General features: G+C 44.8%; 1 protein-coding gene across 19 annotated transcripts in view; it reads left to right on the top strand.

Moving 5' to 3' along the window:
* Mta3 (metastasis associated 1 family, member 3) overlaps positions 1–25858 on the top strand; it is a 119337-nt gene that overhangs the window by 30898 nt on the left and 62581 nt on the right. For all 19 annotated transcript variants that reach the window (XM_087551883.1, XM_087551878.1, XM_087551882.1 and 16 more), the window contains 2 exon segments: positions 17550–17613; positions 19278–19395. In XM_087551883.1, coding sequence (XP_087408009.1) covers positions 17550–17613; positions 19278–19395 — 182 coding nt within the window.

Here is a 25858-nt window from a genome sequence, read left to right as displayed (position 1 = left end):
CTTTTTATTTTCTAGAGTATCTCTGGGATGGAAACCCTGTGCTTTATTACTCCATTACGGGCACCATCAGTTCCGTGCACTACTTAGTTTAAAAAATTAATAGGTGTGTTTTCCAGTGTTAGAAATTGAAGCCTCGCACACGCCAGGCAAGCGCTGGGCCTCCGAGCTGTGTTCGTGACCTTTGCTCAGTGCGTTGGTAAGATCCAACCTTTACCGCCTGAAGGATTGTGCTGGAATGATGGCGGTCTTTTTTGATTTACTGATAGAATGAAAGCTAGTTACAGAGCTGGGCAGAAGTGGGGCATACCTTTAATCCCAGCACTCAGGAGGCAGAGGTGTATTTCTGTGAGTTTGAGGCCAGCCTTGTCTACATAGTGCGCTCTAGGACAGCCAGGGCTACACGGAGAGACCTTGTTTAAAAAAAAACATAGTCTATAGAAATTCACAAGACAAGTAGCTTCTGGGGCTGGGGGTGGGGTGGGGCTCAGCTGATAGACTGTTTGCCTAGCATGCAGTAAACCCTGGATTTGATTCCCTTCCCTGGAAGTGGAAGTAGGAAAATCAGAAGCTCAGGGTGTGAGACACCTCGGGGAGAGGGAGCTGGTGAACACCAGTGGTGTGCAGAGGGCAGCTGGAGGGCAGGCCAGTGACTGGAGGGATTCAGTGTGCGCAAACGTAACCGATTCCTGCAGTTTAGTTCAGAATCAACTCCCCCCACCCCTTCCAGCTCCTTGCTGGTCGTGACAGCAAAAACTTAATAGAAAAGTAGCCACTGTTTTAGTACCCACCCCCCTTCAGTATTAGTCTTGAACCTCGGTCTGCATTTCTGCTGTAAGGTTGTGTGTTTTTTCTAAAGCTCTGACTTGGTCCTCCTACCTACAGGTGCTGGCTAGTCTTATGTCAACTTAACACACAGGCTAGAGTTATTTGAAAGGAGGGAACATCGATTTAGAAAATACCTCCAAGGGGCTGGGGATTTAGCTCAGTGGTAGAGCGCTTGCCTAGCAAGCGCAAGGCCCTGGGTTCGGTCCCCAGCTCCGGAAAAAAAAAAAAAAAAGAAAAAAGAAAAAAAATACCTCTATAAGACCAGGCAAGCCTGTAGGACATTTTAAAAATAGTGATTGTTAGGTGCTGCCCATTGTGGGTGGGTCACCATTGCGCTGGTGGCCCTTCTTCTATAAGACAGCAGGCCAAAACAAGTCACAGGAAGCAAGCCAGTAAGCAGCACCCTCCATGGCCTGTGTCAGCTCCTGCCTCTCAGTTCCTGCCCCGATTGGGTTCCTGTCCTGATTCCCGTAGTATGAGCTTTGATGTGGAAGTGTGAGACAAATCAAACCTTTCCTGCCTAACATGGCGTTTTGTCATTTTTTTTTCTGCAGTTAGAAACCCTCAAACAATTAACAAGTTTGGGGATCCTTCATACATAACTTGTTTGTTCATGACTGGACACAGACAGGTTCAAGAGGAGCAAGCGTCTGGTGAAAGAACCATTTTTGCAAGTGGTTCTAGCCATGTTGACTCCGCTACAGTGAGCATCCTGACGTGGCTCTCCTCAGGAGCTAATATATTCTGTGTGACCTAAAGTCTAACGCAGGAAAATATCAGGTCATGTGAAAATCTTCTCGCTAATCAGGCCATTTCCAGAAAGAAAACTAGGTACATATGTTAATAATTTTGCTTAAAGAATGGGGCATGAAAACATACTACGAGATTATTTTATTTGTTTTTATTAGCATGTATTAGTTCCACATAAGAATGGTTTTCATCAGGACAGTTATGCGCTGTTTTTTACCTGTGCATATTTTTCTGAGATAAGGTCCTTTATAGCCCAGGCTAGTCTTTAACTTACTGTGTAGCCAAGGCTGGCCCTCAACTCTTGATCCTCCTACCTTTACCCTCCGGATACTGGGATTTTAGGCATGCGTCACTGTGCCCAGATGAAATTTTCTTAAGGATGTGCATAACTAATAAATATTTTTTAAAAACCATATGCATTAATTACTCAATTGGAAGAAGTTAGAATATAAAGATTCATTTCGAGCTCAAGAAGTTGTGGGGCCAGTCATAGATCTTGTTAGAACACGAATCTGACAAATGGTTTAGAGAATGTATCCAAAACACACAAGTGTATTTTTAATTTACCCTTCTGATAGCTTGGAATCTGTTTACAAGTAATGTTGGTTTTCTCTAACAGATTGCTTGGAATGGAAAAATGGTGTTTTTCATCTTCCATAAGGCCTGAGAGAGTGTATTGGAATATAATTATCAAGACACTTATGCAAGGCTTTACCTACTGACGATGCTTTGAATTATGATGAAGAGACATTTATGCCTTTTCTCTCTCTGCTTTCCCGGTTGAGGAGGGGGAGTGCAGAGCCACACTTTCTCCTCCATGGCCCCCCTGTGCAGACAGCTGAAGGTAGTTAGAGGCAGTCGCTAGCAAGGCACAGAGCCTAGCTAAGCGGCCCACATGCCGATGTTGAACAAGTGCGCAGTAGAGAGGCCTTGACATTCTGCTGGGGTTGACGTCCTCCCTATCTGCTTCTGCTTCAGGAGGAGAAAATCGCTGAAGCCCCATTGTTCTTTGGCAGCCAGAGGGCTAATTTGGTGAATATTGACTTTTTGTTCTCAGAGACACCATCAAATGCCCAGAATTTTCTTCCTACTGAATGGAACACAGGGGAAGCCTGACAGCGGTATTCTTGAGCCCTCTGGAGTAGCTGAACTTTAATGCTCACTTGCTGTAAGCCTCCCTGTGTGCCTCAGAAGCAACTCTTTGTTCCCTCTGGTTCCACTGGGAATGAGAGAGCCCCGGGCTTGTTCTGAGCAGAGTCGGAGATTCACCTCGTATTTGCGAGATGGGGCGTGGGCAGTGAGCTGGAGAGAGGCAGTACCCTTCACTCATGCGCCGTGGCTCAGGTCCTTTAGTAATGGATTTTATGTTGCACGTGTCGTGAAACAGAAAGACTTATTGTTATACCAGCACTCACTCGTCTTATGTGTGTGTCCAAAGGTTTTCGTACACATGGCAAGTGCTGCGTGCTCTGTCCGTGGGCAGCCCGTGATGATGAGCAGTCCGTCCTCATTCACTGTAGTAGGCAGCTCAGTTACAGTCGGAGAAGGCTGTTAGTGCTGCCGCTTGCCTTATGTCTAAATGAATCCTTCTTCTTGCTTTGTGCTACCAGGGCTTCTGCATTCGGTTTTACAAATGGCCCAGGCTTATGTGTGGTTCATGTTCTAACAGCTATTGAGCCTCTTACAGTAGGGCTGCCTTTCATGTATTTATCCACAGCGACTCTACGAGGAGATCTGTTATTATCCCTGTTTACAGATGTGCGAGCCAAGGCACAAAACAATTCCGCACTTGCTTAAGTCTCCCACTTCCTAACCTGCACATTCAGATATTGTCTGATCCATACTGGTAGATATTTAGCATTAATGACTCATGCAGGGCTAGTGCTAGAAAAATATCACACACAGTGAAAGCCGTGAGGTGACTTGTTGGGAAGGTGGGCTCTTCAAATGTCAACTTCCCATCATTCTTATGGAGATGCTAGTCAGTGGGGCAGATCCAAAATGAAAACCATTTAAACATATATGTTGCTTCATTATTCCGAAAGGTAACTTTACAATGCTAGCCGCATGTAGACACCGGGAAATAGCCCTCTTATCATAGGTTTGTGGGTGTATCCTTTCTATGGCTGACATTAGCGTCTCAATTTCTCAAATGCACTAAGCCTGGCTTTTTAAAAGCTGCTAATTCCAGCATTGGTACATGTAACGATTACATCTCTTTCCGTCTGTGGTACAGCTAGTCATAATTTAAAGGACTAATTCTCTCCTGCTTGCCAGCCCTGAGATCTGGACCACAGCCTTTGAAATTGGGCTCCAGTGTGTCTTGTAAAGGCTTCCTTGCATCCCTGCTGATAGCTGGCCCCAGTGTGTCCTTTAGTAACAGGCTTTGGACCTGAATATTCGTTCCTCAAGCTTCTCTTGCTGTAAAGCATGAACAGTGATGGAGACATCCATTATATGCCTGCTAGTGGACCTTGCCTTAGTTCAGGGACCCAATTTTCCTCATTGCTTAACTTTGGCTGTGCTGGACACTGTACTCATCACTCTCCCCTATTCCTCCCAATACTGGGATTAGATCCAGGGTCCTGTGTATCTTCAACCCCATTGTGACTTTTATTTTTATTATTCAAAAATGCTTATGGAATTGTGTTTGCTTTGAGAGAGCTTTACTCCACAGAGTGGGTTGGCCCGGCATTCTTGTCGCTCCTGATTGCAGCCTCCCAGCTGCTGGGGTTACAGTGGTGACCACCACCCGCCTACTCGACTATGGGTTATTGTAGTTAAGTTTTCCTTACATCCATCTATTGTGTGCATGGGCCTGTCACCATGTATATGCCGCAGTGTATGAACAGAGGTGACTCCCTGGAGTCAACCTCTCATTTCTCCATCTGGGTCCTGAGGGTGAAACTCAGGACAGGATCAAACTCAGCTTGTCCCCTTTAGCTGGTAGCCAGTGTTTTTACCTGCTGAGCCAGATCGCTTTCTGAAAGGGGCCAGAGACACTATTTCAAACCTCATTTTGGTAACGGTGGTGGATACGTTTTGAAGACCCAAGTGTACAGTCTCTGTGCTTCAGAGAAAGCCCCAGGCTCTTTCGAGCAGGTTCGAAAACAGAATACAGACATCATGCCCCTGTCACTGTCGCCATGCAGAAGAATGGCTACAATTCCCATCTGCAGAGAGCGTCCTTGCCTAAGTATGCCACGTGGCAACTCCAAATGAGGAATTGTCTTAATTCAGTTCTGAGAGTCTTGAACAGCTGCTAGAAATCTTGCACCTTATGTAAAATTTGCCTAAATAGTTCTGTCCAGACTACATCTTAGACTGCAAGATCTCAGAGGTCAGCGTCTTGGTGTCTCTTTCTCTGCTGTGGAGAACTGACACAGAGGCATTCAGAGCTGCAAACCTAACACGCGTCTGCCTATCACTTAAAGGAAACAAAGGTCACTAGCAGATATGGGGTACTTGCTTCTCATTTACATTTGACCTTATGTAGACTTTGAGATAGAGGATGGCAATTAGAGTGGAGTATTATTTAAATCTTAATAAAATTAGAAGTAAAGATTAGGTTTATGGCAAACAGGCTGCTCAGGACTTTTAGGGGAAGTGACTTACTCAGGGACCACAAGGTGGGGACTGGGGGTCTCTTTTTATACAGACTGTTGCCAGGCATCTTGTGGGCATTTTGCAGCCACCATGATGGGAGGAATGAGGAAGTGTTAAGGCCAACAAGAGGTCTTTGTGAGAGGGACTGCTAGAGTTCTTGTGTTAGCATCTGTGAGGATGGGCATACCAGTACTCATACACAGACACACAGACACACACACACACACACACACACACACACACACACACACACACACTGCATATTATGTATATGCTGCATCTAACTTTATCCTTTCAGACAGCCTAGCTGCAGCTCAGGATGCTGTCTATTCCAGACTTACCTCAAACATGCAGCAGCAGCAGTACAGTGAGCAGGGAGGCACATAGGGTCTCCGACTGAGGGGGAAGGTCCACCCCATCTCCATGCGTATAGTGAATCGCTCCACCATTTCTCATGGCTCTTGAGTGCTGGGATTTAGAAGAGCAAACCTGACTTTCATAAATAAACATGTATCATGTATCACATCTAACAGATATTGCGTGCACATGAGTGTGTGTGCGCGTGTGGATGCCACGAGATAACCATGGACATTGTTCTTCAGGTGCTGATGGACTTTTTAAAATATTCATTCATTTATTTTTACTGTTTGTGTGTGGGGTGTGGGTGTGTGTGTGTGGGGTGTATGTGTGGGGTGTGTGTGTGTGGGGTGTGTGTGTGGGGGGTTGTGTGTGACAATTGTCTGGTGACAGCAGAGGCCAAAAAGGGAGTTGAATCCTCCCCTCTGGGCTGGAGTTAGAGGCAGTTTTGGAGCACCTGACATGGACTCTTAGCTAATGGCCTCTCTCGAGCCCTGTATTTGTCTTTTGAGACAGGGACTCTGAGACCTCAGGTTTACCAGTGAGCCTAGGCTGGCTGCCAGTGAGACCTGAAGATCCGCCTGCCTCCCCTCCCCAAGTGCTGGCATTACAAGCGTTTGCTACTATGCCCACCTTTTCCCCCTATTTGTTTGATTTTGTTTTTGAGACAGTCTCCCGCCCGTAGCTCCAGCTGTCCTGGAACTCTGTAGACCAGGCTGGCCTCAAGCTCAGAGATCTGCTGCCTCCTGAATGCTAAATTAAAGGTGTGCACCACTACACAGGGCTCTCCTTTTGTTTTTAAAGAAGTTTCCAGGGCTGGAACAGTAAGTGCACATGAATGCTGCTTAGAGAAGTGTGCTGTTGTCTTGAGAAAAGAGTCATAGGATTGTTTCAGTCACGAACTACACTGTCTGTTTCACAGAACAGCACTTTTATGTGACATAACAATCGAAAGACAAAAGCCTAGCTCTTTAGATGTATCTGACTGACTTGAAAATGAAGCGTGCCTGTTACACAAATGTCTAGCTGTCAGTCATTGCCAATGTGCATATGAAGCCATTGCATGCGTTAATGTATACTTTTGTGAATCAGTGCATACATCTCAGTGGAGTGGGGAGAGCACGTGCCTCTTATGTTAGCAGTTGAAAAACCTGCAAAAAAAAAAAAAAAATCAAGCAATATTACTTTTTCCTTGGGGAAATGTTGTCTATATCCTGACTAGCAGTTAGCCCTGGTTGGCATAGTATTCACTTTGTGGCCTAGGCTGGCCTTAAACTTGAGTAGTAGTTTTTCCTCCTCAGATTCCTAAGTGCTAAAGTTACAGGTATATGCCACTCCACCTTGCAAAATAATAGTTTTCACTAATTTGAAGAATATCCTCACATTTTTCTTCATTTTATTCTCCAACACAGTAAATTGTTGACATATAACTCTTTGGATCAGTCATAAATTTCTAGGGCTATAAATTGAAATGTAAGGTCAAAAAGTTTGAGAGCCATTAATCATCACTCTTAAAGACGATGAAACAATGGAATTTGCGTTGCTTATATTAGATATTAAGATAATCGTGAGAATGATAATGATTATGATGAGAGTCTCTGCTAGTGAGCTTTTGTCAGAGTCACTTGGGGAGAGGGAAGTTCAGTTCAGGGATTCTCTGTCATTTTGGCCTGTGGGCTTGTCAGTGGGCTATTGTCTTGATTAATGGTTGGTGAGGGAAGGCCTAGCTCACTGTGGGTGGTGCCATGCCTGGGCTGGTGATCCTGAGTGATGTAAGAAATGGAGCTGAGCAAGCCAGTGAGAAGCCCCCCTCCATGGTCTCTGCTTCAGTTCCTGCCTTCGGGTTCCTGCCTTTCGCTCCCAGCTTCTCTCCATGATGGCCTGTAAATTGTGAGATGAAATAAGTCTTTTTCTCCCCACGTGGTCTTTAGTTTATGATGTTTATCACAGCAATAGAAATCAAACTAAGACGGGGTCTTACTATGCAGATTGAAGAATAGACTAACAAAACAAAATAAAATGGCTGAGTCAGGGGAAGTATGACCTATAGCCTAACACTGAAAGAGCACTGGGGGCGGGGCAAGAACCTTCGAGTTTGAGGTGAGCCTGAGTTTATGCAAGTAAGACTTATTAAAAAAAAAACAAACAAATCAAAAGAGCTGGAACAAACTCACATATACAGTGGATGTATACTGATTTCTGGTACAAGTGCCATGGCTATAAACTGTGATGGTATTTCCAAGGCCATTGGTGTCATGGGGGAAAGAGCATTTCTCCTTTCTTTCTTTCCTTGATGTTGGGGGGGGGGGGCAGATGGGGGAAGTAGCTTATTTTCTTGGTCTGTCTGTTTCCCAGTAGTGAGCACCTTTTGCAATGTTTCTCTTTCCCTGGTATTTTCATCTTGGTGCTTAGATTTATGTCATGGGTGTAAGTGGATGGGATAGGATATGTCTCTCAGGCACTGAGAAGGCACATTGTCTCTTAGACTAGATAGGCTGTGTCTCCCAATCCTTCTCTGGTGCCACTTCCTGATGGCTAAGTATTCAAATATATGAACCTATTCTTTGTAAAAACAGCACATTCCACTGTCTGGCCCTCACAGACTTGTAGCCATATCATAATGCAAAAATACATTCAGGCCAACCTCAAAAGTCCCCGTATTCTCAACACTGCTTGGGAAGTCCAAAGTTCAAAGCCTGTTCTGAGAGTCAGCAATCTCTTAACTTTAAAATTAAAAGCAGATCACACGTTTTCAATACACTTTACTATTCCAGAAGGGAAAAGAAGCAAGTGAGGAAATCCTGGACTAAAGCAAAAGCAAGTCCAAAGCCATCAGGACAAACTGTAAATCTTGCGTTTCTGATGTCAGGGTGCTCTTCAGATGTCAACTCATGTTGACTGCAGCATACACCTCTCTCTCAGGCTGATTTCTACACCCAGCACAAGGTTTTCCTTGGCAGTGTCTCCTGACTTTGGTATCTCCAACATCTTGGGGTCTCCAGTGAAATCCAGGCTTCACTGTCACAGCTTCACGAAATGGCCTCTCTGGGCCTCCATTTAGGGGCACGCTGTCACGTGCCTGTTCTCAGCAACTTTTCTTAGCCACTGAGAGACATTCCACAGCCCCTTTCTTGCATGCTTGACACTACAGCCAGAACCATTTGACCAGAACTGCCAGATTCTGCTGCTTGCTGGGTCTTGAACTTGGCCCGCTTGTTCTGTAACACCTGGACCTGCTGTCTTTTGGTGGTGGTTCCCTTCAGTGTGTAAGAGGCCTTTAATTCCTCTTCACAAGTTGGGAGCTTAGCTGGGTGGGGTCTTGTCCCGAGGCCACCACTCACTTTATTCCATTCAGGACCAAGCTTCTCTCTACACTTTTTCTCTTTGAGCACTGGCCTTAGCACCATGATTTGTCCTCTGCTCCTTTTGTTCCCAAAGTGTATATTTTGTATTTCTACTTGTCCCACTTTCTCCTTTTCACCGAAGGCCTGCACAAGAGTAACCACTAGCACCTCATGCTATCACCAGTACTAGGCCATCTTGAAATCTCCTCTGCCAATGCCATTAATCCAAAATTCTTCAACTTAGCCTCAGGATAGGACAAGGGCAAAAAGCAGCCATTCTTTGAGAAAATGTTACAAGAATGGTCTCTAGGCCACTTACTAATATCCTTCCCTTCTGAAACTTCTTGATTTGGGCCTCCACAGTTAAAATTGCCCTCAGCACCACTCTCTTCCATGTTTCTACTCGGATGAACTAACTAGCAAGGCCCACTTAAAGCATCCAGTTTATTTTATAATCTAAAGCCCCAAAGCCTTCCAGCAAACATATGGTCAGTTCTGTCACAGCAGCACCCCAGTTCGTGGGATTGATTTCTGTCTTAGTCACTGTGAAGAGACACCATGACCCAGGCAACTCTTAGAAAACATTTGATTGGGGCTGGCTTAGAGTTTCAGAGATTTAGTTCATTATCATCATGACAGGGAGTGTGATGGCAGGCAGATAAACAAGGTGCTGAGAGTAGCTAAGAGCTACATCCTAATCCATAGATAGAGAAAGAGGGGGTGTGTGGTGGTGGTGGTGGTGGTGGTGGTGGTGGTGGTGGTGGTGGTGTGTGTATGGAGGGCGGTGAAATGAGGTATCCAATGGGTCTGGCGGGATGGCCTGGTTTGAATTTTGAAACCTTAAAGCCCACCCCCCACACAACACATTTCCTCCAGTAAGGCCACACCTCCTAATCCTTAAGTAGTGCCACTCCCTGATGACTCAAATGATTCAAATATGTAAGCCTACAAGGGCCACCCTTATTTAAACCACCACGTGCTGTTTGATTGTCTCCTTTTGGGGTGATGGGCCCCTCCCTGCTGCATAGGGAGCCATTGGTTGACATCAATATGAAGGGTGTGATCTAAACTCACACAATTCCTTCTTTGTAAAGTAATTGGAAAAGTTCTTTGCCAAAATACTACAAGAATGATCTCTAGGCCACTTACTAATGTTCTTGCTAATGTTCTTTGAAGAAAGAGTTAAGTGTGGTAAGCATTGGATTGTGTTGGCATTTCAAAAAAACTCAATTACTTTACGATCAGAAAAGGAAAATGAGCTGGGGCTCTTCCAGTCCTAACCAGATGAAGGCTGTGCGGAGCCCAGCTCAGTGTGTGCAGCTCCCAGCTCAGTGTGTGCAGCTCCCAGCTCAGTGTGTGCAGCTCCCAGCTCAGTGTGTGCATCCCCTGCCAAACACCAAACCCAAACCCCCAGCCAGATGGGCTGCGGCAGAACTGTGGCTGTTCCTCTCTCGGTGGCTGCACCAGAGCATCCAGTCCCTTCTCCATGGGGTTTGTGTCTCATTCTTGGGTGGAAAGCGATGCCTCCCTGCCGACGGACGTGCTTGTGTGGCTTCATTTGTCCTGCTCGGTCTTGTCTGTTACAGGACTTCTCTGAAATCTTTCATCTGCTGACAGAGCCCTGGCCTTCGCCTCACAGTTGTTTGGGGCCTCTTATTTTAATTCTCTCCTTATCACTTTAAAGGCATCTCAGAAAACACTCACATGGGTTTCCTGCCATTTGTAAATTCATTACTATTGTGTTGATGTGTTGATTCACTAAAATAACCCTACTCCTGCCCCATTGGCATGTTGAAACTTACTTCATTCAGACCAGTGAATTAAAATACATTACAGTAGATTACAGTAGGCATGGGTGAAGCTGAACGTGGTCATTCATATATATATATATATATGAGAGAGAGAGAGAGAGAGAGAGAGAGAGAGAGAGAGAGAGAGAGAGAAAAGGGAGTATCTTGGGATTTCCCTTTTCTTTTTGAAAATCTGTTGTGACTCAAGTCATTCAGTATTGGTAAAACATTATGTACCTAGAGCAATAAATGTCTGAAGGTAGAACTTTTCTTTAGGTGGCTGTACATATGGAGGCTGCTAAATAATTAAGCTCCTATAAATAAATAAAATGTTTTAAATACTCTGCATGGCTGCAGTTAGTAGCTAGGGATAGATGGGCGGAATCGATAGACTTGGGCAAAGAAGAAGATGCCCAGTTTGGATGAGTGCTTTTGTAACCTGGGACCCAAGTTGGCCGGTGACAAATTAGTCCTTTTGTTCGTTAAGATCACAGACAACTGATAAGCCCCCACCTCTCAGAAATGGCACTTTGTAGTTCTTTGATGGGTGTGTGTGGGGTGTGTGTGTTTGTATGATGAATGGTCAGGGCTCAGAAATAAAAATATAGAAAATGGATGCGCAATTAAATGCCTCACTCCTGCAGAGCCCATAAATGTTTCTTGACTCTTCTGAAAACTTCCAAAGACTCTTTGCTGGTGCAGAAGCAGTGCAGGCTGTGCCATTGTGAGCCTCAGTAGTAGTACATTGTGGTGCTGTTATGCAATGCCCTCTTCCAGCACGCCACAGTGCCACGAACAAAACCCCGGACCTCTTGCTAAGCACCACTGTACCATTGAGCCACACCTCCGCCCATGCCACATTTACAGAGGTTGGACCTAGGTTGTTTCACGTGTCAGACATGTGCTGTACACACTAGAGCCCCTGCACTTTTTCTCTTTCCCTTTGACACAGGTTATTGCTGGAACTCACTCTGCAGCCTAGAAAGTCTTAAACTTAAGACAGGGTTTCTCTGTATAACCCTGGCCATCCTGGAACACACTTTGCAGACTAGGCTGGCCTTGAACTCCGAGATCTATGAGTGCTAGGATTAAGCGGTTTTGAATTTATGATCCACCTGTCTCAGCCCCTTAGGATGGGATTATAGGCCTACATTACTAGACAGAGCAGCCCATTTTCTTCTGTGAATTCTTTTCAATCTTGGTTTGTTTAATCCCTAACTAATGGATATTTGGTTCCTTTTGGTCTTTTCCTGTTAAAAACGATACTGCAAAGAATAAGTTTTATGTGGATCATGGGGAATGCATGATTGTGGTATATATGCAAAAATTTGTTGGGGTTCAGAAATCGCCACACAAACATAGATCTCGGTTAAGCATGAATAGTTTATGCACACCCCAAGACTGAAGGTTCAGGACCAGACAAAAAAGGACTCAGAAGTCTGATCGTGGCACTAGCCTGCTGTCAGGAGGTTCATAAGTTCAAAGGCAAGCAGTGAAGTGGTACACCATTTTGGCTAACTAGACAGGATTATCAGCCACCCTTTAATCTGATTGGTCCTGAGTGTGGTAGGGGGTGGTGGAGAATTTCAGAACATCGAGATAACAGGGTGCAAGTGAGTCAGCCATAACTTTTTGGCTTGTTAGCAGGATATTTCACTGTCACCTACAGGTAATTACTTCTGGGAAGTAGAGTATGAACTTAATTTTACCTTATGTGTAAGGTGGAAGCTAAATACAAAATGGCTACAGTTGTGTTAAAAGGAGCAGGCCTCAACAGAGCTATGCCAACTAGACATGCTGATCGAGCTTCCTGTCCTTCCTGTGTCTTACTTCATATAAGTAATGAATCAGAACTCCAGTGTGAATTAGTTAAATCTTTTTTAAAGCTCTAACGAAGATAATTTTCTTCGTGCACATTATTTTAAGAAATTGGATTTTTACAATTTTCTTGGTAGTCTTTAAATAAAAATTTAATTAGCCAGAAGGATGACATCAGTGACTGTAAGTAATGCTTCACCGTTCTATGGGCACCTGGATTCACAGGCACATTCACACACACAGCTACACACACACACACACACACACACACACACACACACACACACACACACAATTTAAAATTAAAAACAGCATTTTCATTTAAAAATAATCTTAGCATGCTGAGGTTACTTATTGCACCTAATTATGCTCTTAATATTAGCAGTAGATTGGGGGACTTTTGGGAAATACAGTGAGAGAGGAAACCACACCAAGCTTTGATATGGAAGTTCTTCCCTCAGTCTTCCCTTCCCCCTTCCTTGTTGGCCTCAGGTATACTAAGCAAGCATTCTAGCACATTCATCCTCAATCGCTAGCATGCTTTTCTTAAAAAATAATAATAATTAAAAATTTTTATACAGCATATTTTGATCATATTCTTTCCCAGTTCTTCCCAGGTCTGTCCCACCTTCCTTACCACCCAACCTCATGTTCTTTCTTTCTCCCTTTCTCTCAGAAATAAATAGGAACAACAATAAAACAAACAAAAATCAAAACAGACAAACTTAAAAAAAGAATCGATGAGACAAACCCCAAAATGCCCACCAAAACCCCCAAAATAGCAACAACAACATAAGCCTGGAGTCTGGGTGTGCGGCCAACTCCCCCTGGGCATGGGGTCTGCCCTGGTGTTGTAGAAATCTTCAATCCTGGTCCGGGATTTCTCCCCCCAACCCTGCCTTTTACCATTCAGTTCCTGGATAAAAGACACACTCACCCTTTATATGGACAATAAGCCTTAAACAGCACCAGAGCTGGGCAGATATCTGCCCTCTATGCTGTTAGGATTTACCTTCCTATGGATAAACCAACTCATTACTTACTGTGTTTCATCTGGGCTGCTCTTAACTCCAATTGGCCAGCCCTCGGGGCCATGTTCTCATGACTCACCTAACCCAAGATGGGTTTTCCTGCCTCCTCCTGCATATTCTCCTCCAACCCCAAGCCTGAGAAACCTAAACCCCACCTATATCTCTTCTGTCCAGCTATTGGCTGTTGGCATCTTTATCACCAATCGGAAATAACTTGGGGGCAACCAGTCTTGGCATTAGATGATCAGGCCAACACACTGCACTATAGGCTGTGGTGATAAACCCAGTGACACTACATTGGAGAGAGTGGATTTTCCCTTTCCCAGAAGGCATCAATTGCAAATGGCTTCTGGTCAACGGTAGGACCCTGTCTTAGTTAGGGTTCTATTGCTGTGAAGAGACACCAAGACCAAGACAACTCTCATAAAGAAAAACATTTAATTGGGGCTGGGTTATAGGATTAGAGGTTCAGTCCGTTATCGTCATGGCGGGAAGCTTGGCAGTGTGCAGGAAGACATGGTGCTGGAGGAGCGAGAGTTCTACATCTTGATCTAAAGGCAAAAACATCCTCTAACAGGGCCACACCTCCTTCAGTAAGGCCACACCTCCTTAAAGTGCCACTCCCTAGGGCCAAGCATTTAAACACAGGAGTAGAGTCTATGGAGGACAAATCTATTTGAACCACCGCAGACACAGTGTCTGTTTCTCTTCCTCAGTGCTGGGATTTTGTCTGGTTTGCAGCTGTGCAGGCCTTGTGAGTGCTCTCGCAGTCTGACAGTCCCACTGTGTCTGCAAGATGCAGTACTCTTGAAGTCACTCAGGCCTCACAGTCCTGGACTCCGCCAGTGTGGAAGGAGCACACCCACCTTAAGTGCTGATGTACTTTCGGTCCATGTGCATCTTGGTGCAGAGGAGCACAGTCTGCTCCATGCACTGTTCTCTGTCCTCACACTCTAGCCGTGAAGCTGTCTTAACATGATGTCTCTGTCTTCTGACCTGAAGAGGAGGGTCTTCCTATACTTTGGAACTTCCCGTTCCTCTTATGAAAGGGGACAGGGGTCTGGCTTTCCTTCTCTCTCTCTTTAACAGTTTCTCTTCATATTCGTTAGCAAGTCTGTGTTCTTCACATGCCACCGACACACTGGACTTCCCCAAACTCCGCTTGATGTTGTCTCTTTATTTACAGAATCCACTGAGCTTGAATCTACACCTCAGACTTCTTCTCTTGGCTTTTTAATTCCCTTTAACACTTAGTCAACAGGTGGTATTGTTTCTTTCTGGCGTTGCTGTTCGGTTCTGGTTTTGTTGCTACTGGGTTCACATTACCCAGGCTGGCCATGACCACCCTAGGTAACCAAGGATGACTTTGAACTCCCAGTGCTCCTGCTTCTACCTCCCAAGTGATGGCTCTAGGCAGGCTCTACTCCTCTCCGGTTCACCGAGTACTAGAGATCAGACTCAGAGCTTCATGCATGGTAGGTGAGGGCTCTTTCACCTGGGCTGTATCCTCAGCTTCCCAAATTGCCTCCTCTTCATTTTTGTTAGTTAACATCTGTCAAAGTGTTACAACAGAAAATAAGTATTTGAATAGAAACATATAGAAGTATCTAGACTGTTTCTCTTCTTTGTCCCATTCTATTGTGTGATCTAAAAACCTACAAAATCACACTCTGGTATAAGCACTCTAAAATGTTTGGGATTATTAGATTAACCCTCAACACGTAGAATAGTGGCTCTCAGTGAAGGGTGGCCTCCCACAGAGCCTTATTTCCCACAGTTGTGAACTGATGTCCTCCAGGTTGCAGTTGCTGCTACCCATAACACAAGCACAACAACAAAGACACTCCTATTCCCAGGGAGCCAATGGTGCCATGGCCAAGAAACCCGATGGAGAATTAGCAGCTTTGTGCCGGTGTGTGTGTGTGTGTGTGTGTGTGTGTGTGTGTGTGTGTGTGTGTGCGCGCGCGCGCCCACGTGCGCTTGCTTGTGTGTGTATACATAGTATCTCTATGCATCTGTGCAGTTTACCTGCTTAAGATCCTTCCTTTAGCTTTAACTTTCTTAAAAGAAATCATACACATGTATGCTCACGCATGTGCGCACACACGCGTGCACACACACACACACACACACACACACACACACACACACACACACAGACCCCTCCAAAGCAGCCATATACTTTACTCCCATTTTCAGGTCCTCTGGAAGTGGCTTCTACATACATATACCATTAGTTGTTTTTGGTTTTTTATTTTGGTTTTTTTTTTTGCTGGTTTTGTTGTTTGTGGTTTGTTTTTGTTTTTGTTTTTGATTTTGATTTTTTTGTTTTGTTTTGTTTTTACTGTCCTATTCTCTCCTTTCTTTTCCTCTGTCTCTGAGGCAGGGTTCCACACAGTGACCCAGTGTGTCAGTTCCTTTTCTGTTGCTGTGATAAAAATACCACAATTAAGGCAACTTACAGAAGAGAGATTTATCTCGCTGTGGTTCCAGAGAGCTAAGAGCCCACCCTGTCAGGGGGGCAGAGCAGCAAGCAGCAGGCAGGTTAGCCGGAGCTGGAAGCAGGAAGCTGAGAAGTAGTTGAACACCTACAACTTCAAACAGGAAGCAGGGAGAGGAGGGAGAGGGAAGTGGAAGCAGACAGAAGCTATAATCTGAAGCCAGTTCCAGTACTGAGTTTCCCTCAGCAAGGCTGGGAACCTACTGTTCAGATATAAGCCCCAGCCTGTGGGGCTCACCCAGAGATCAGATGACTTTAAGCTCGTGATCCATTCTTAAAGAGTCCCAAGTGCTAGAATTAGAAGTGTGAGCCATTATTCCTGGTTCAAGCAAATTTCAAGGAACTTAAAAAAAAAAACAAAACAATAGCAAACAGAACAAAATCAAAAAGGGGAAAAATGGGGTCCCCTCATCCCAGATCTTTAAAAACTTTCACTTAAAATTTTTTGAATTGTTTTATTATTGTTGGTTTTTGTTTTTGAGACAGATGTCAGTCTGTAGCCCTGGCCGACCTAGAACTCACCAGGAACTGCTTGCCTTTGCTTCCCCGGGAAAGTGTGCATGGCCACGCCCACTTGGAAAATCTGCTTTTGATCAGTGCTTTAGCACTTCAGTTGTGGTTTGTTTTTGACTCACTCTTCATCCTAGTAATCTGAGCAAGAAGATCATCTTCTCTCATACTTGTCCGTGTGCTGTTTGGACGTGCGGGTTTGCATGGTTATTGTGGCTTAGAGTAAATTATTATAAGCCAGTGGAGAATAGTTTTGAAAGTGTTTGTCACCGCCGTCCTACCTTTTAGCACCTTAGTTTTTCCCAGAGCTAGCCTCCTAATAGATTCTCAGCCTGGCATGGCAGCACACACCTGTGATCTCAGTGCTTGAGAAGCAGAGGCAGGTCCACATCTGTGAGTTCAAGGCCAGCCAGGGCTGCGTAGTGAGACCTGTCTCTCATTCCTGAAGTCACACTCGAGCCTCAACCCCAGGCCTCAATTCCGAGGCCGCACAAATTTTCCTTTGGCCCTTGCTCTGCAGGAGTTGTTTAAGGCTGGACTGGCCTGTTCAGCAGTTCAAATAGTGCTAAGTTGGTTACATCCTGACATGAGTGCACGTTATTTCCAAGTTCTTGTACAGAGGTCTGACTGTTATTGTACGTGTTCGTTTGTACAGGGATGACCGATGACGACCCCTTGTGCATGATTTTACCTCAGTGCTTTCATAGATAGTCTCACTGTTGCCTGCAGATTCCACTGGCTTCATTTCTTTTGTAGTGAATAATTAGGATGAGCCTGTAAGGTGTCCTTTGTAAAGATTTTCTGTCTAGTCACATCGCCGGAACTGGCTGGTCTTTAAATGCCTGTCAATGAGGCTTTATCGTGCAGGTCGCTGGAGACCAGGGGTGTAAAGCTGGTCTGGAGAATCTGAATGTGTCCCTCACCGTCATCTAGACTTCCATCTTCACTCAGGGTCTGAGTGTTCCTAGCTAGCATGTAACCACTGTGACTGTGACACGTGTGTTCCTTTCTTCCACAGGGGGAAGTGCAGCGTGGCCCTGCTGAACGAGACAGAATCAGTGCTGTCATACCTTGACAAAGAGGTAATTTGCAGCCGTCCCGGCTTTCTCCCCATTACCTCATCTGAAGCCACACCTCGGGCTTCCTCTTGTGCCAGCATGTTATAGTGCCATCTCAGCTAGAGGACACCGACCAGAGTGCATTTGCATAATAGATTGTCCGGGCTGAAGGCAGAGTCAGCAAAAGCAGTGGCCTTTGTCCCATGTCAGTGAGAGGCTCAGGATGGAGATGTGGGTGTTTATCTCTGAGTCTCCTTCCTTCTCCCTGTGGCCCTTGGTTTTGAGTAAATGGCTCACACTTTAGTGGCTCTGCACATCTAAGAATTAGTGGCCAGGTCACTGTGCTTACTTACTAACGCTTGGGTACTGAAGCCTTTTTGGTTTTGTGGTTTTTAAAAATTAATTTATTATTATTATTATATGTTTGTGTGTCTGCCCACATGCACATATATGTAATGACTGTGGGGTAGATGCCACTGTATGCATAAGGAGGTCGGTCACAGGACAACTTCTGTCCATCTACTTTTTTTATTTTTTAAGATTTATTTATTTTATGTATATGAGTACACCATAACTGTCTTCAGACACACCAGAATAGGGCATCCGATCCCATTACAGATGGTTGTGAGCCACCATGTGGTTGCTGGGATTTGAACTCAGGACCTCTGGAAGAGCAGGCAGTGCTCTTAACCATCTCTCCAGCCCCCATCTACCTTTTTATGTGGGTTTCAGGGATCAAACTAAGGTCGTTAGTCCTGGGCTGCAAGCAACTTTACCCTTTGAGTAGTCTCGCTGGCCCTGCTAAGCTTTTGAAGAGAGCAGTGGGATCTTTAATGTGTAGGTTGGTTGGCGGTAAGTGCTGTGCTTAGTCACAGCTGTGTGCATCTTTATGGCCATGACTCCACATTACAGTTGAGGCAAGAATGGCAGAATTACTATAACTAGCTAACGGGATTTGCACAGTGATATTAATAAACCACATGTGTAGGGGCTGGAGAGATGGCTCAGTGCCATCTTGATGCTCTTACAAAGGACCTGGGTTCAGTTCTCAGCACCCACTTGGCAGCTTACAATCATCTATAAGTCCAGTTCCAGGGGGTTTAGTGCCCTTTCCTGTCCTGTGGGCTCTAGGAATGTGTGTGATCCACAGACATACATGCATACATGTATGCGAACACGTGGAGTAAAAAAAAAAACAAATCTTAAAAAACACACATGTACGCTCCACTCTTGTATATTTAGTCAATATATGTGGCTTTTGTTTGCTCGCTTTTGAGACAGTCTCACTATGTATGTATGTGCAAACTCACAGAGATCCCCTTACCTCTGTCTCCCGAGTGCTGGGACCTAAGATGTAAACATCACACCCCAGCTTCATTTTGTTTTTGAAACAGGAATTTGCTGTGTAGCTCAGACTGGCCTCAAATGATCCTCCTGCCTCAGCCTCCCTCGTAGCCAGCCCTTCTAGCTTGGCAAAACCTGTTCTAGAGTAATCAATGGCTGCCTTTCATATTAAAACAAATTATAACATTTTATATTCTTCTTAAGGATTAATTTATTCAGTAAAATGACGTTTTGTACACTTAGAAGTTAAAGTTACATGTTTCATTGTGATATTGGTTTGATTGCTCTACAAAGGTAGACAGAATTCATCTTACTTGGGTGGCTTTTGTCTTTTTGTTTTTCAGGATACCTTCTTCTACTCATTGGTGTATGACCCTTCCGTGAAAACATTATTGGCTGACAAAGGTGAAATCAGAGTGGGCCCAAAGTACCAAGCCGACATTCCAGACGTGCTGCCGGAAGGTGTGTGTGCTTTGGGTTCAAGTCCTGGGAAGCTGGTGTTCCAGAACGGAAGGTTCCAGGAACCTTCATGGAAGGCAGAATGCAAAGGGACAGTTTAAGAGCTTGAGCCTTCCCGTTTTAGAAGCATAAAAGCATCAGAGAATGATTTACTCGCCAGGGCACTCCTTCATGACTTCATGTTAGTTTGTGTGTTGTGTGTGCATGTGTGTGTGTGTGTGTGAGTGTGGTGGTGAGTGTGTGTGTGAGTGTGGTGGTGTGTGCGTGTGTGTGTGTGGTGTGTGTGTATGTGTGTGGTGTGTGTGTGAGTGTGTGTGTGAGTGTGGTGGTGAGTGTGTGTATGTGTGTGGTGTGTGTGAGTGTGTGTGTGAGTGTGTGTGTGAGTGTGGTGTGTGTGTATGTGTGTGGTGTGTGTGAGTGTGGTGGTGAGTGTGCGTGTGAGTGTGTGTGGTGTGTGTGTGGTGTGTGTGTGAGTGTGTGTGAGTGTGTGAGTGTGTGTGTGAGTGTGGTGGTGTGTGTGTGTGTGTGGTGTGTGCATGTGTGTGTGGTGGTGAGTGTGTGTGAGTGTGTGTGTGAGTGTGGTGGTGAGTGTGTGTGAGTGTGTGTGTGAGTGTGGTGGTGTGTGTGTGTGAATGTGTGTGTGAGTGTGGTGGTGAGTGTGTGTGAGTGTGGCGGTGTGTGTGTGAGTGTGGTGGTGTGTGCATGTATATGTGTGGTGTGTGTGTGTGAGTGTGTGTGTGAGTGTGGTGGTGAGTGTGTGTGTGAGTGTGGTAGTGTGTGCGTGTGTATGTGTGTGGTGTGTGTGTGGTGGTGAGTGTGTGTGTGAGTGTGTGTGTGAGTGTGGTGGTGTGTGTGAGTGTGTGTGAGTGTGTGTGAGTGTGGTGGTGAGTGTGTAAGTGTGGTGGTGTGTGCATGTGTGTGTGGTGGTGAGTGTGGTGGTGAGTGTGTGTGTGAGTGTGGTGGTGAGTGTGTGTGTGAGTGTGGTGGTGAGTGTGTGTGTGAGTGTGGTGGTGAGTGTGTGTGTGAGTGTGGTGGTGTGTGCATGTGTGTGTATGGTGGTGAGTGTGTGTGAGTGTGGTGGTGAGTGTGGTGGTGAGTGTGTGTGTGTGAGTGTGGTGGTGAGTGTGCGTGTGAGTGTGGTGGTGAGTCTGCGTGTGAGTGTGGTGGTGTGTGCATGTGTATGTGTGTGTGGGGTGTGTGTGTGTGTGTGTGTGTGTGTGGTGTGTGAGCGTGTGGCTCACACAGGTTTGTGTGTGAGTATGGTTGTGGTAGACCTGTGGTCAATGTTAGGTAGGGTGTCTGTCACCCTGTCTTTTGAGACAGGGTCTTCAGTTGTGTATTTCACTAGACTGTCTAACCAGCAATGCCAAGGATCACCCGTCCCTCCTGCATTACAGCCATGCACTGCTGTGCCCAGCTTCTTTCTTCTCTGGGCACTGGAAACAGAAAGGAGATCCTTGTGTTTGTGTAACAAGCTTCCAGGCGTGGTGGCACATGCCTTTTTAGGTACAGAGGCAGGCTGACCTCTGCTAGCTTGAGGGCACCCTGGTCTACATAGTGAGTTCTAGGCCAGCCTAGCCAAGGCTACACAGACCCTGTCTCGAAAGAACAAGAGCAACAACAACAACATTTAAAATCTTTGTTTAGTGTTGTTGAACTTTGAACCAATGTGCCATCCATATTTATTCATATTTTCCCTCTCCTCCTCTGGATCCCGCCTCAAGCCCGCCTACCACTGACAATCCATCAGGGTCTGATGTAGACTAGCCAGCCTTCCATGAACTGAGCTCCACGCCCAGCCTTCTGTCTGGGAATTCATCAGTGCCTTTCGCCCATCCAGCTCAGGGGGCAGTGGAGTCTTGTGAGCAGTTCCGTTTTGGTAGAATTTGGCTGATCTGTATAGTCATGTAACTGAGAGATTTACTGTTTTAAATTTCTAAAGACCTTTTATTAGATTTATCGTGTGTGTGTGTGTGTGTGTGTGTGTGTGTGTGTGTGTGTGTGTGTGTGTGTGTGTGAGACAGTATACAGGTCCCTGAGACATCCAGAGACGGCACAGGACCCCAGTACTGGAGTTGCAGATGATGATGTGAGCTTTCTGACGTAGATCTTGGGAACTAACTCAGGTTCTCTAAAAGAGCAGGAAATGTTCCTGACCACTGAGACATCTCTACCCAATTAGTGTCATAATTAAGCAGATCTTTCTAGAGAGAGGCACTTCTTTATGGTTTTGGCTTATTTTTAAAATTATTACTGGTTATTTATTTCTGTGTGTTTATCAGTTACAAAAAATACTGCATTTGTTGATCTTAGAAAAAAATGCCATTTAAAATTTTTTATTACTCGAGCCAGGTTGGTCTATAGAGTAAGGTCCAGATTAGCCAGAGCCACACAGAGAAACCCTGTCTCAGAAAAAAAAAAAAAAAAAAAAAAAAAAACCAAAAACAATAAGAAAGCAACAAAAGGCCTCTGCTGGTTGGTGGTGCAAGCTTTGAATCCCAACATTCAGGCAGGTGGGTCTCTGAGTTCCAGGACAGCCAGGGCTACACAGAAACCCTGTGCAAGAAATCAAAAACAAACAAAACAAAACAAAAGTTTATTACGTGTGTGTGTGTGTGTGTGTGTGTGTGTGTGTGTGTGTGTGTGTGTCTGTGTGTGTTCCTGTGCATGTGTGTTTACATGCTAAAGCTGTGGGGTCCACCATTCGGGTCTTAGGGATTAGGCTTGTTAGGCTTGGAAGTTCGTGCCTTTCCCTGCTGAGCCAGTTTACTGTCGTGATATGTATGTCATTTTAAAAAACCATTAATGAGGAAGTCATTTGGATGTGTATTGCAACCTGAGCCACAGTCTCAGTGTTTCTTCACATTTGCAGTTGGGCAGCCAGCTCGATGCGTGGTTTAAAGACCCTTCTTTCTAATGAGTATCTGTTATGGGAAAGGAGCTTCAGCGTTAACAGTAGATGTACAAAGTCATGAGCACAAGCCTGGTGGGGTCGTATGGTTGTAAACTCAGCACTTGTGAGGAGGCTGGGGCAAGAGAGTTCTTGAGTTTCGTCCTGGATTACATGGCAAGACTCTGTCTTGAAAAATAAAACCCAACAGACAAACAACAAAACCAAAACAAACCAGAGGCATTGCCACCACACTCGCAGCTGTACACAGCCAGGTACCTGCTTACGGTGTGAATAAACAGCAGAAAGTGTTGCATTTGAGAACAAGTATTTAGGACTTGGTGCAGTTCGAGCTTACTAAACCTGGAGACAATCTCCAGCCGGCGCGTTTTGACCGGTGGCCAGATTGCAATTTGCATTGGAACAGGAGGCAGGCCTGGAATAATACCCAGGGTAGGAGGCAGCATCGGCCTGCCAGAATCTGGTACAGGCTTGCTTTTTTGTGACCATGTCAGGATAGATTCTAGAAGATCTGGTGTGTTGTTTCAGGGGTCACTGATGGCTCAATATCCCTAACAAAACAAACACTTCAGAGCCGAATGAAGAGTGTGTAGCTTGTAAATGAAGATAAAGATTAGATACCAAATATTTCATTAAACTCAAATAGACCACCTAGTGTGAGTTTTCCATAAAAGAACATGTCTCATAGGAAACTTAAAATTATTATTTAAATGTATTTTAATGCTAGAATTTTAAGAGAGAAGTCTACTCTCTATATGAAAATTTTAGTTGTTAAATGGTTAAACGAAGATTTAGATTTCCATATTTTGGTTAATAGGTCTTAGTTATAATCTTGAGAAATAGTTCGATGTGTCCGACTTAATCTTTTCTTTTTCTTTAAAGAAAGAGTTTGTGGGCAAGTGGTGGGAGTACACAGCTCTGCACCAGGGAGGCAGAGGCAGGAGGATCTCTGAGTCTGAGAGCAGCCAAGGCTACACAGAGAAATCCTGTCTCCAAAAAAAAAAAAAAAAAAAAAAAACAAAAAAAACAAAAACAAAAAGAGAAAAAAGAAAGCGCTCGTGGCTGTGCCTTTGGCCTTGTGATAAGTGGATGACAAGCCTGTCAGCACTGGAGTGTGAATTTCAGAAGGGGATCTGTTTTGAGGGCTAAAGAATTGATTTGTGCATATTTCATTATGTGTTTTTAAGACAAAATTGGTTCACCTGTAGTCATGAAATAGGAAAATGTTGGCAGATAGAGTAGGAACAGCATCTGCCTCTGCAGGATTCCTGCTCAGAGACACACGAAGGAGACCTGAGGAGGAGGCCTGAGGAGTTCCAGAGGAGCCCTCCATCTAGTGCAGGCCTCTGGGAGGCTGGTTTTATGACTTCAGATTCTGCTATACTGCTCTTCTCTGGAAAAGCCACGTGGGAAGCTTACCTTCTAGATAAGCAATGGTGTTTGCAAAAGGGAAAACACTCCTGCACCTTGAATTTGGTTTTTAATTCCACTGCAACTCTGTGCCAGAATGGGCATCTCAGTGGAGGCGGGGCTCAAGGTTTAAAGAGATAAAGATCAACCGACCTTTGGCTCTGTGCAAATGTCAGTGAAGCCTTCATCCTGGCCCTTACAGTTTATTCACTTAACTGCTCTCACAACAAGCTCCCCAGGTTTTGAAAGTTCTGTCCATTTTTTTTCCCATAAGCAGTGTTATTTTCTTCTCTCTCCCTTTTCTTTGATGATTGAATGTGGGGCCTCACACATGCTAGACACGAGCTCAACCAATGAGCTACACCCCCAGCTCAACTGAGTTGTTTGTAACGGCTAATTTGGCTAATTTTGTAGAACGCAGATCTCTCAACACTGCTAGAAACTGATGGGCTTAAATAGGAATCTCATGCTGGGAACGGGAAAAAACTGAAGCCTGGTGCCAGCTTGTAGCCCTAGTCTCCGAGCAGGATCTTACTGTGTAGCCTTGGCTGGTCTGGAACTCACAGAGATCTGCCTGTCCCGCTTGCCTGGTGCTGGAGTTCTTGGTGTGTGACACCATGCTCAACCTTACATGGTTTGAACTTTCAGGAGAGATGGAGCAGAGTCAGTGATGGGCTGGACCACACCTTGACCAGATCTTGGTCAAGGTGCTTAGCTACACTTAGCTGTGGTCCTCTGCTTAAACCAGCATCTCATGTCAGGGCCATGAAGATGGGCTTGAAGGGGTTCTGGGTCTTGGCCCTTCCTCCTAGCATGTTCACTTTGAATAATATTCTCCCTTTAAATTTAACTATAAGCAAATATACGTTGCAGACGTGTAGAATAGTGTTCTCAACAGCAGGACAGGTTTGTCCCTTACAGAACATTAGGCAATGTATAAACATTATTGTCATATTGGTGAAGGAAGTAGGTAGGCGATTTCTATAGGCATACCTTACTTAGGTACAGTTCACTGATGCTGCCAAATGTGGGAGAATGTATTCAGCCCTAAGTGTCAAGTGCTATCTTAGGGTCCTATTGCTGTGAAGAGACACCATGACCAAGGCAACTCTTTAAAAGGAGAACATTTAACTGGGGCTGGCTTACAGGTTCAGAGGTTCAGTCCATTATCATCATGGTAGGGGAGCATGGTCTGGTGCTGGAGGAATACAGAGTTTTATATCTTTTTCCACAGGCAGTGGCAGGAGAATATGAGCCACACTGAGCAGAGCTTAGTCATAGGAGACCTCAAAGCCTGCCCCCACAGTGCCGATGAGTCCTTCAGCAAGGCCATGCCTCCTAAGAGTGCCATTCCCTATGGCCAAGCATTCAAACACATGAGCCTATGGGGGCCGTTTCTATTCAAACCACAAGTGTCCAGCTTGAGAAAACCTGCTACAATGGCTTCTGGGTTATTTTGTCTTATTTTTTGGGACACGGTCTCACATCGCTTAGGTTGGCCTCTTTCTGACTTTATCCCCCAACTGTTAGTAAAACCACCAAGTCTGGGTTTAGGTGGCATTGGGGATTGAACTTTATGCTTTAGGCCTGTACCCAGCCAGGCTTTGTCCCCAGCCCCGGCTTCTCTACTTCTATCAACTGTTCTTGTGGTGTTGGGGAAACAAGTTGAGCTCAATATTGTGTGGCTTTACTGTTGCTCTGTGTTAGAACCCATTCAAACGTAATCCTGTTTCTTATTAGCTTAATACTGTTTGAACTGTAGATTAATAAAATAATTTATCTGCTTCCAAAGTTAAGTTCTTATAAATTTATACTGTATAAGAAAGTTGTGCAAAAATGCTATCAGAAAGACTTAAAACTTCACCATTTATTCAAATCATCTTTGCTTTGGAAGTTCTAATACTTACATAAATATACTGCCAATGTTATTCGTATTTCTTATTTTTATTGTCACAACAAATGTGATTTTTTTCTCATATTACATTTCTTTGGAATTCCACTGAGCTTTTTATATTCATATTTATGATGCTATTCTAGTGACGTATTATTCCTTTGATTCATATTTCAGTATATCAGCCAGAGCCTTTCAAGCAATATTCAACAAACATGGTGATAAATGGCCTCCTTGAGTGTTTCTGATTTAAA

The sequence above is a fragment of the Rattus norvegicus genome, chromosome 6 (assembly GCF_021556685.1).
Source record: "Rattus norvegicus strain SHRSP/BbbUtx chromosome 6, alternate assembly SHRSP_T2T, whole genome shotgun sequence".
In the NCBI taxonomy this organism is placed as follows: Eukaryota; Metazoa; Chordata; class Mammalia; order Rodentia; family Muridae; genus Rattus; species Rattus norvegicus.
Note: the sequence above shows the minus strand (reverse complement) of the source record. Positions and strands in the feature narration are given on the sequence as shown.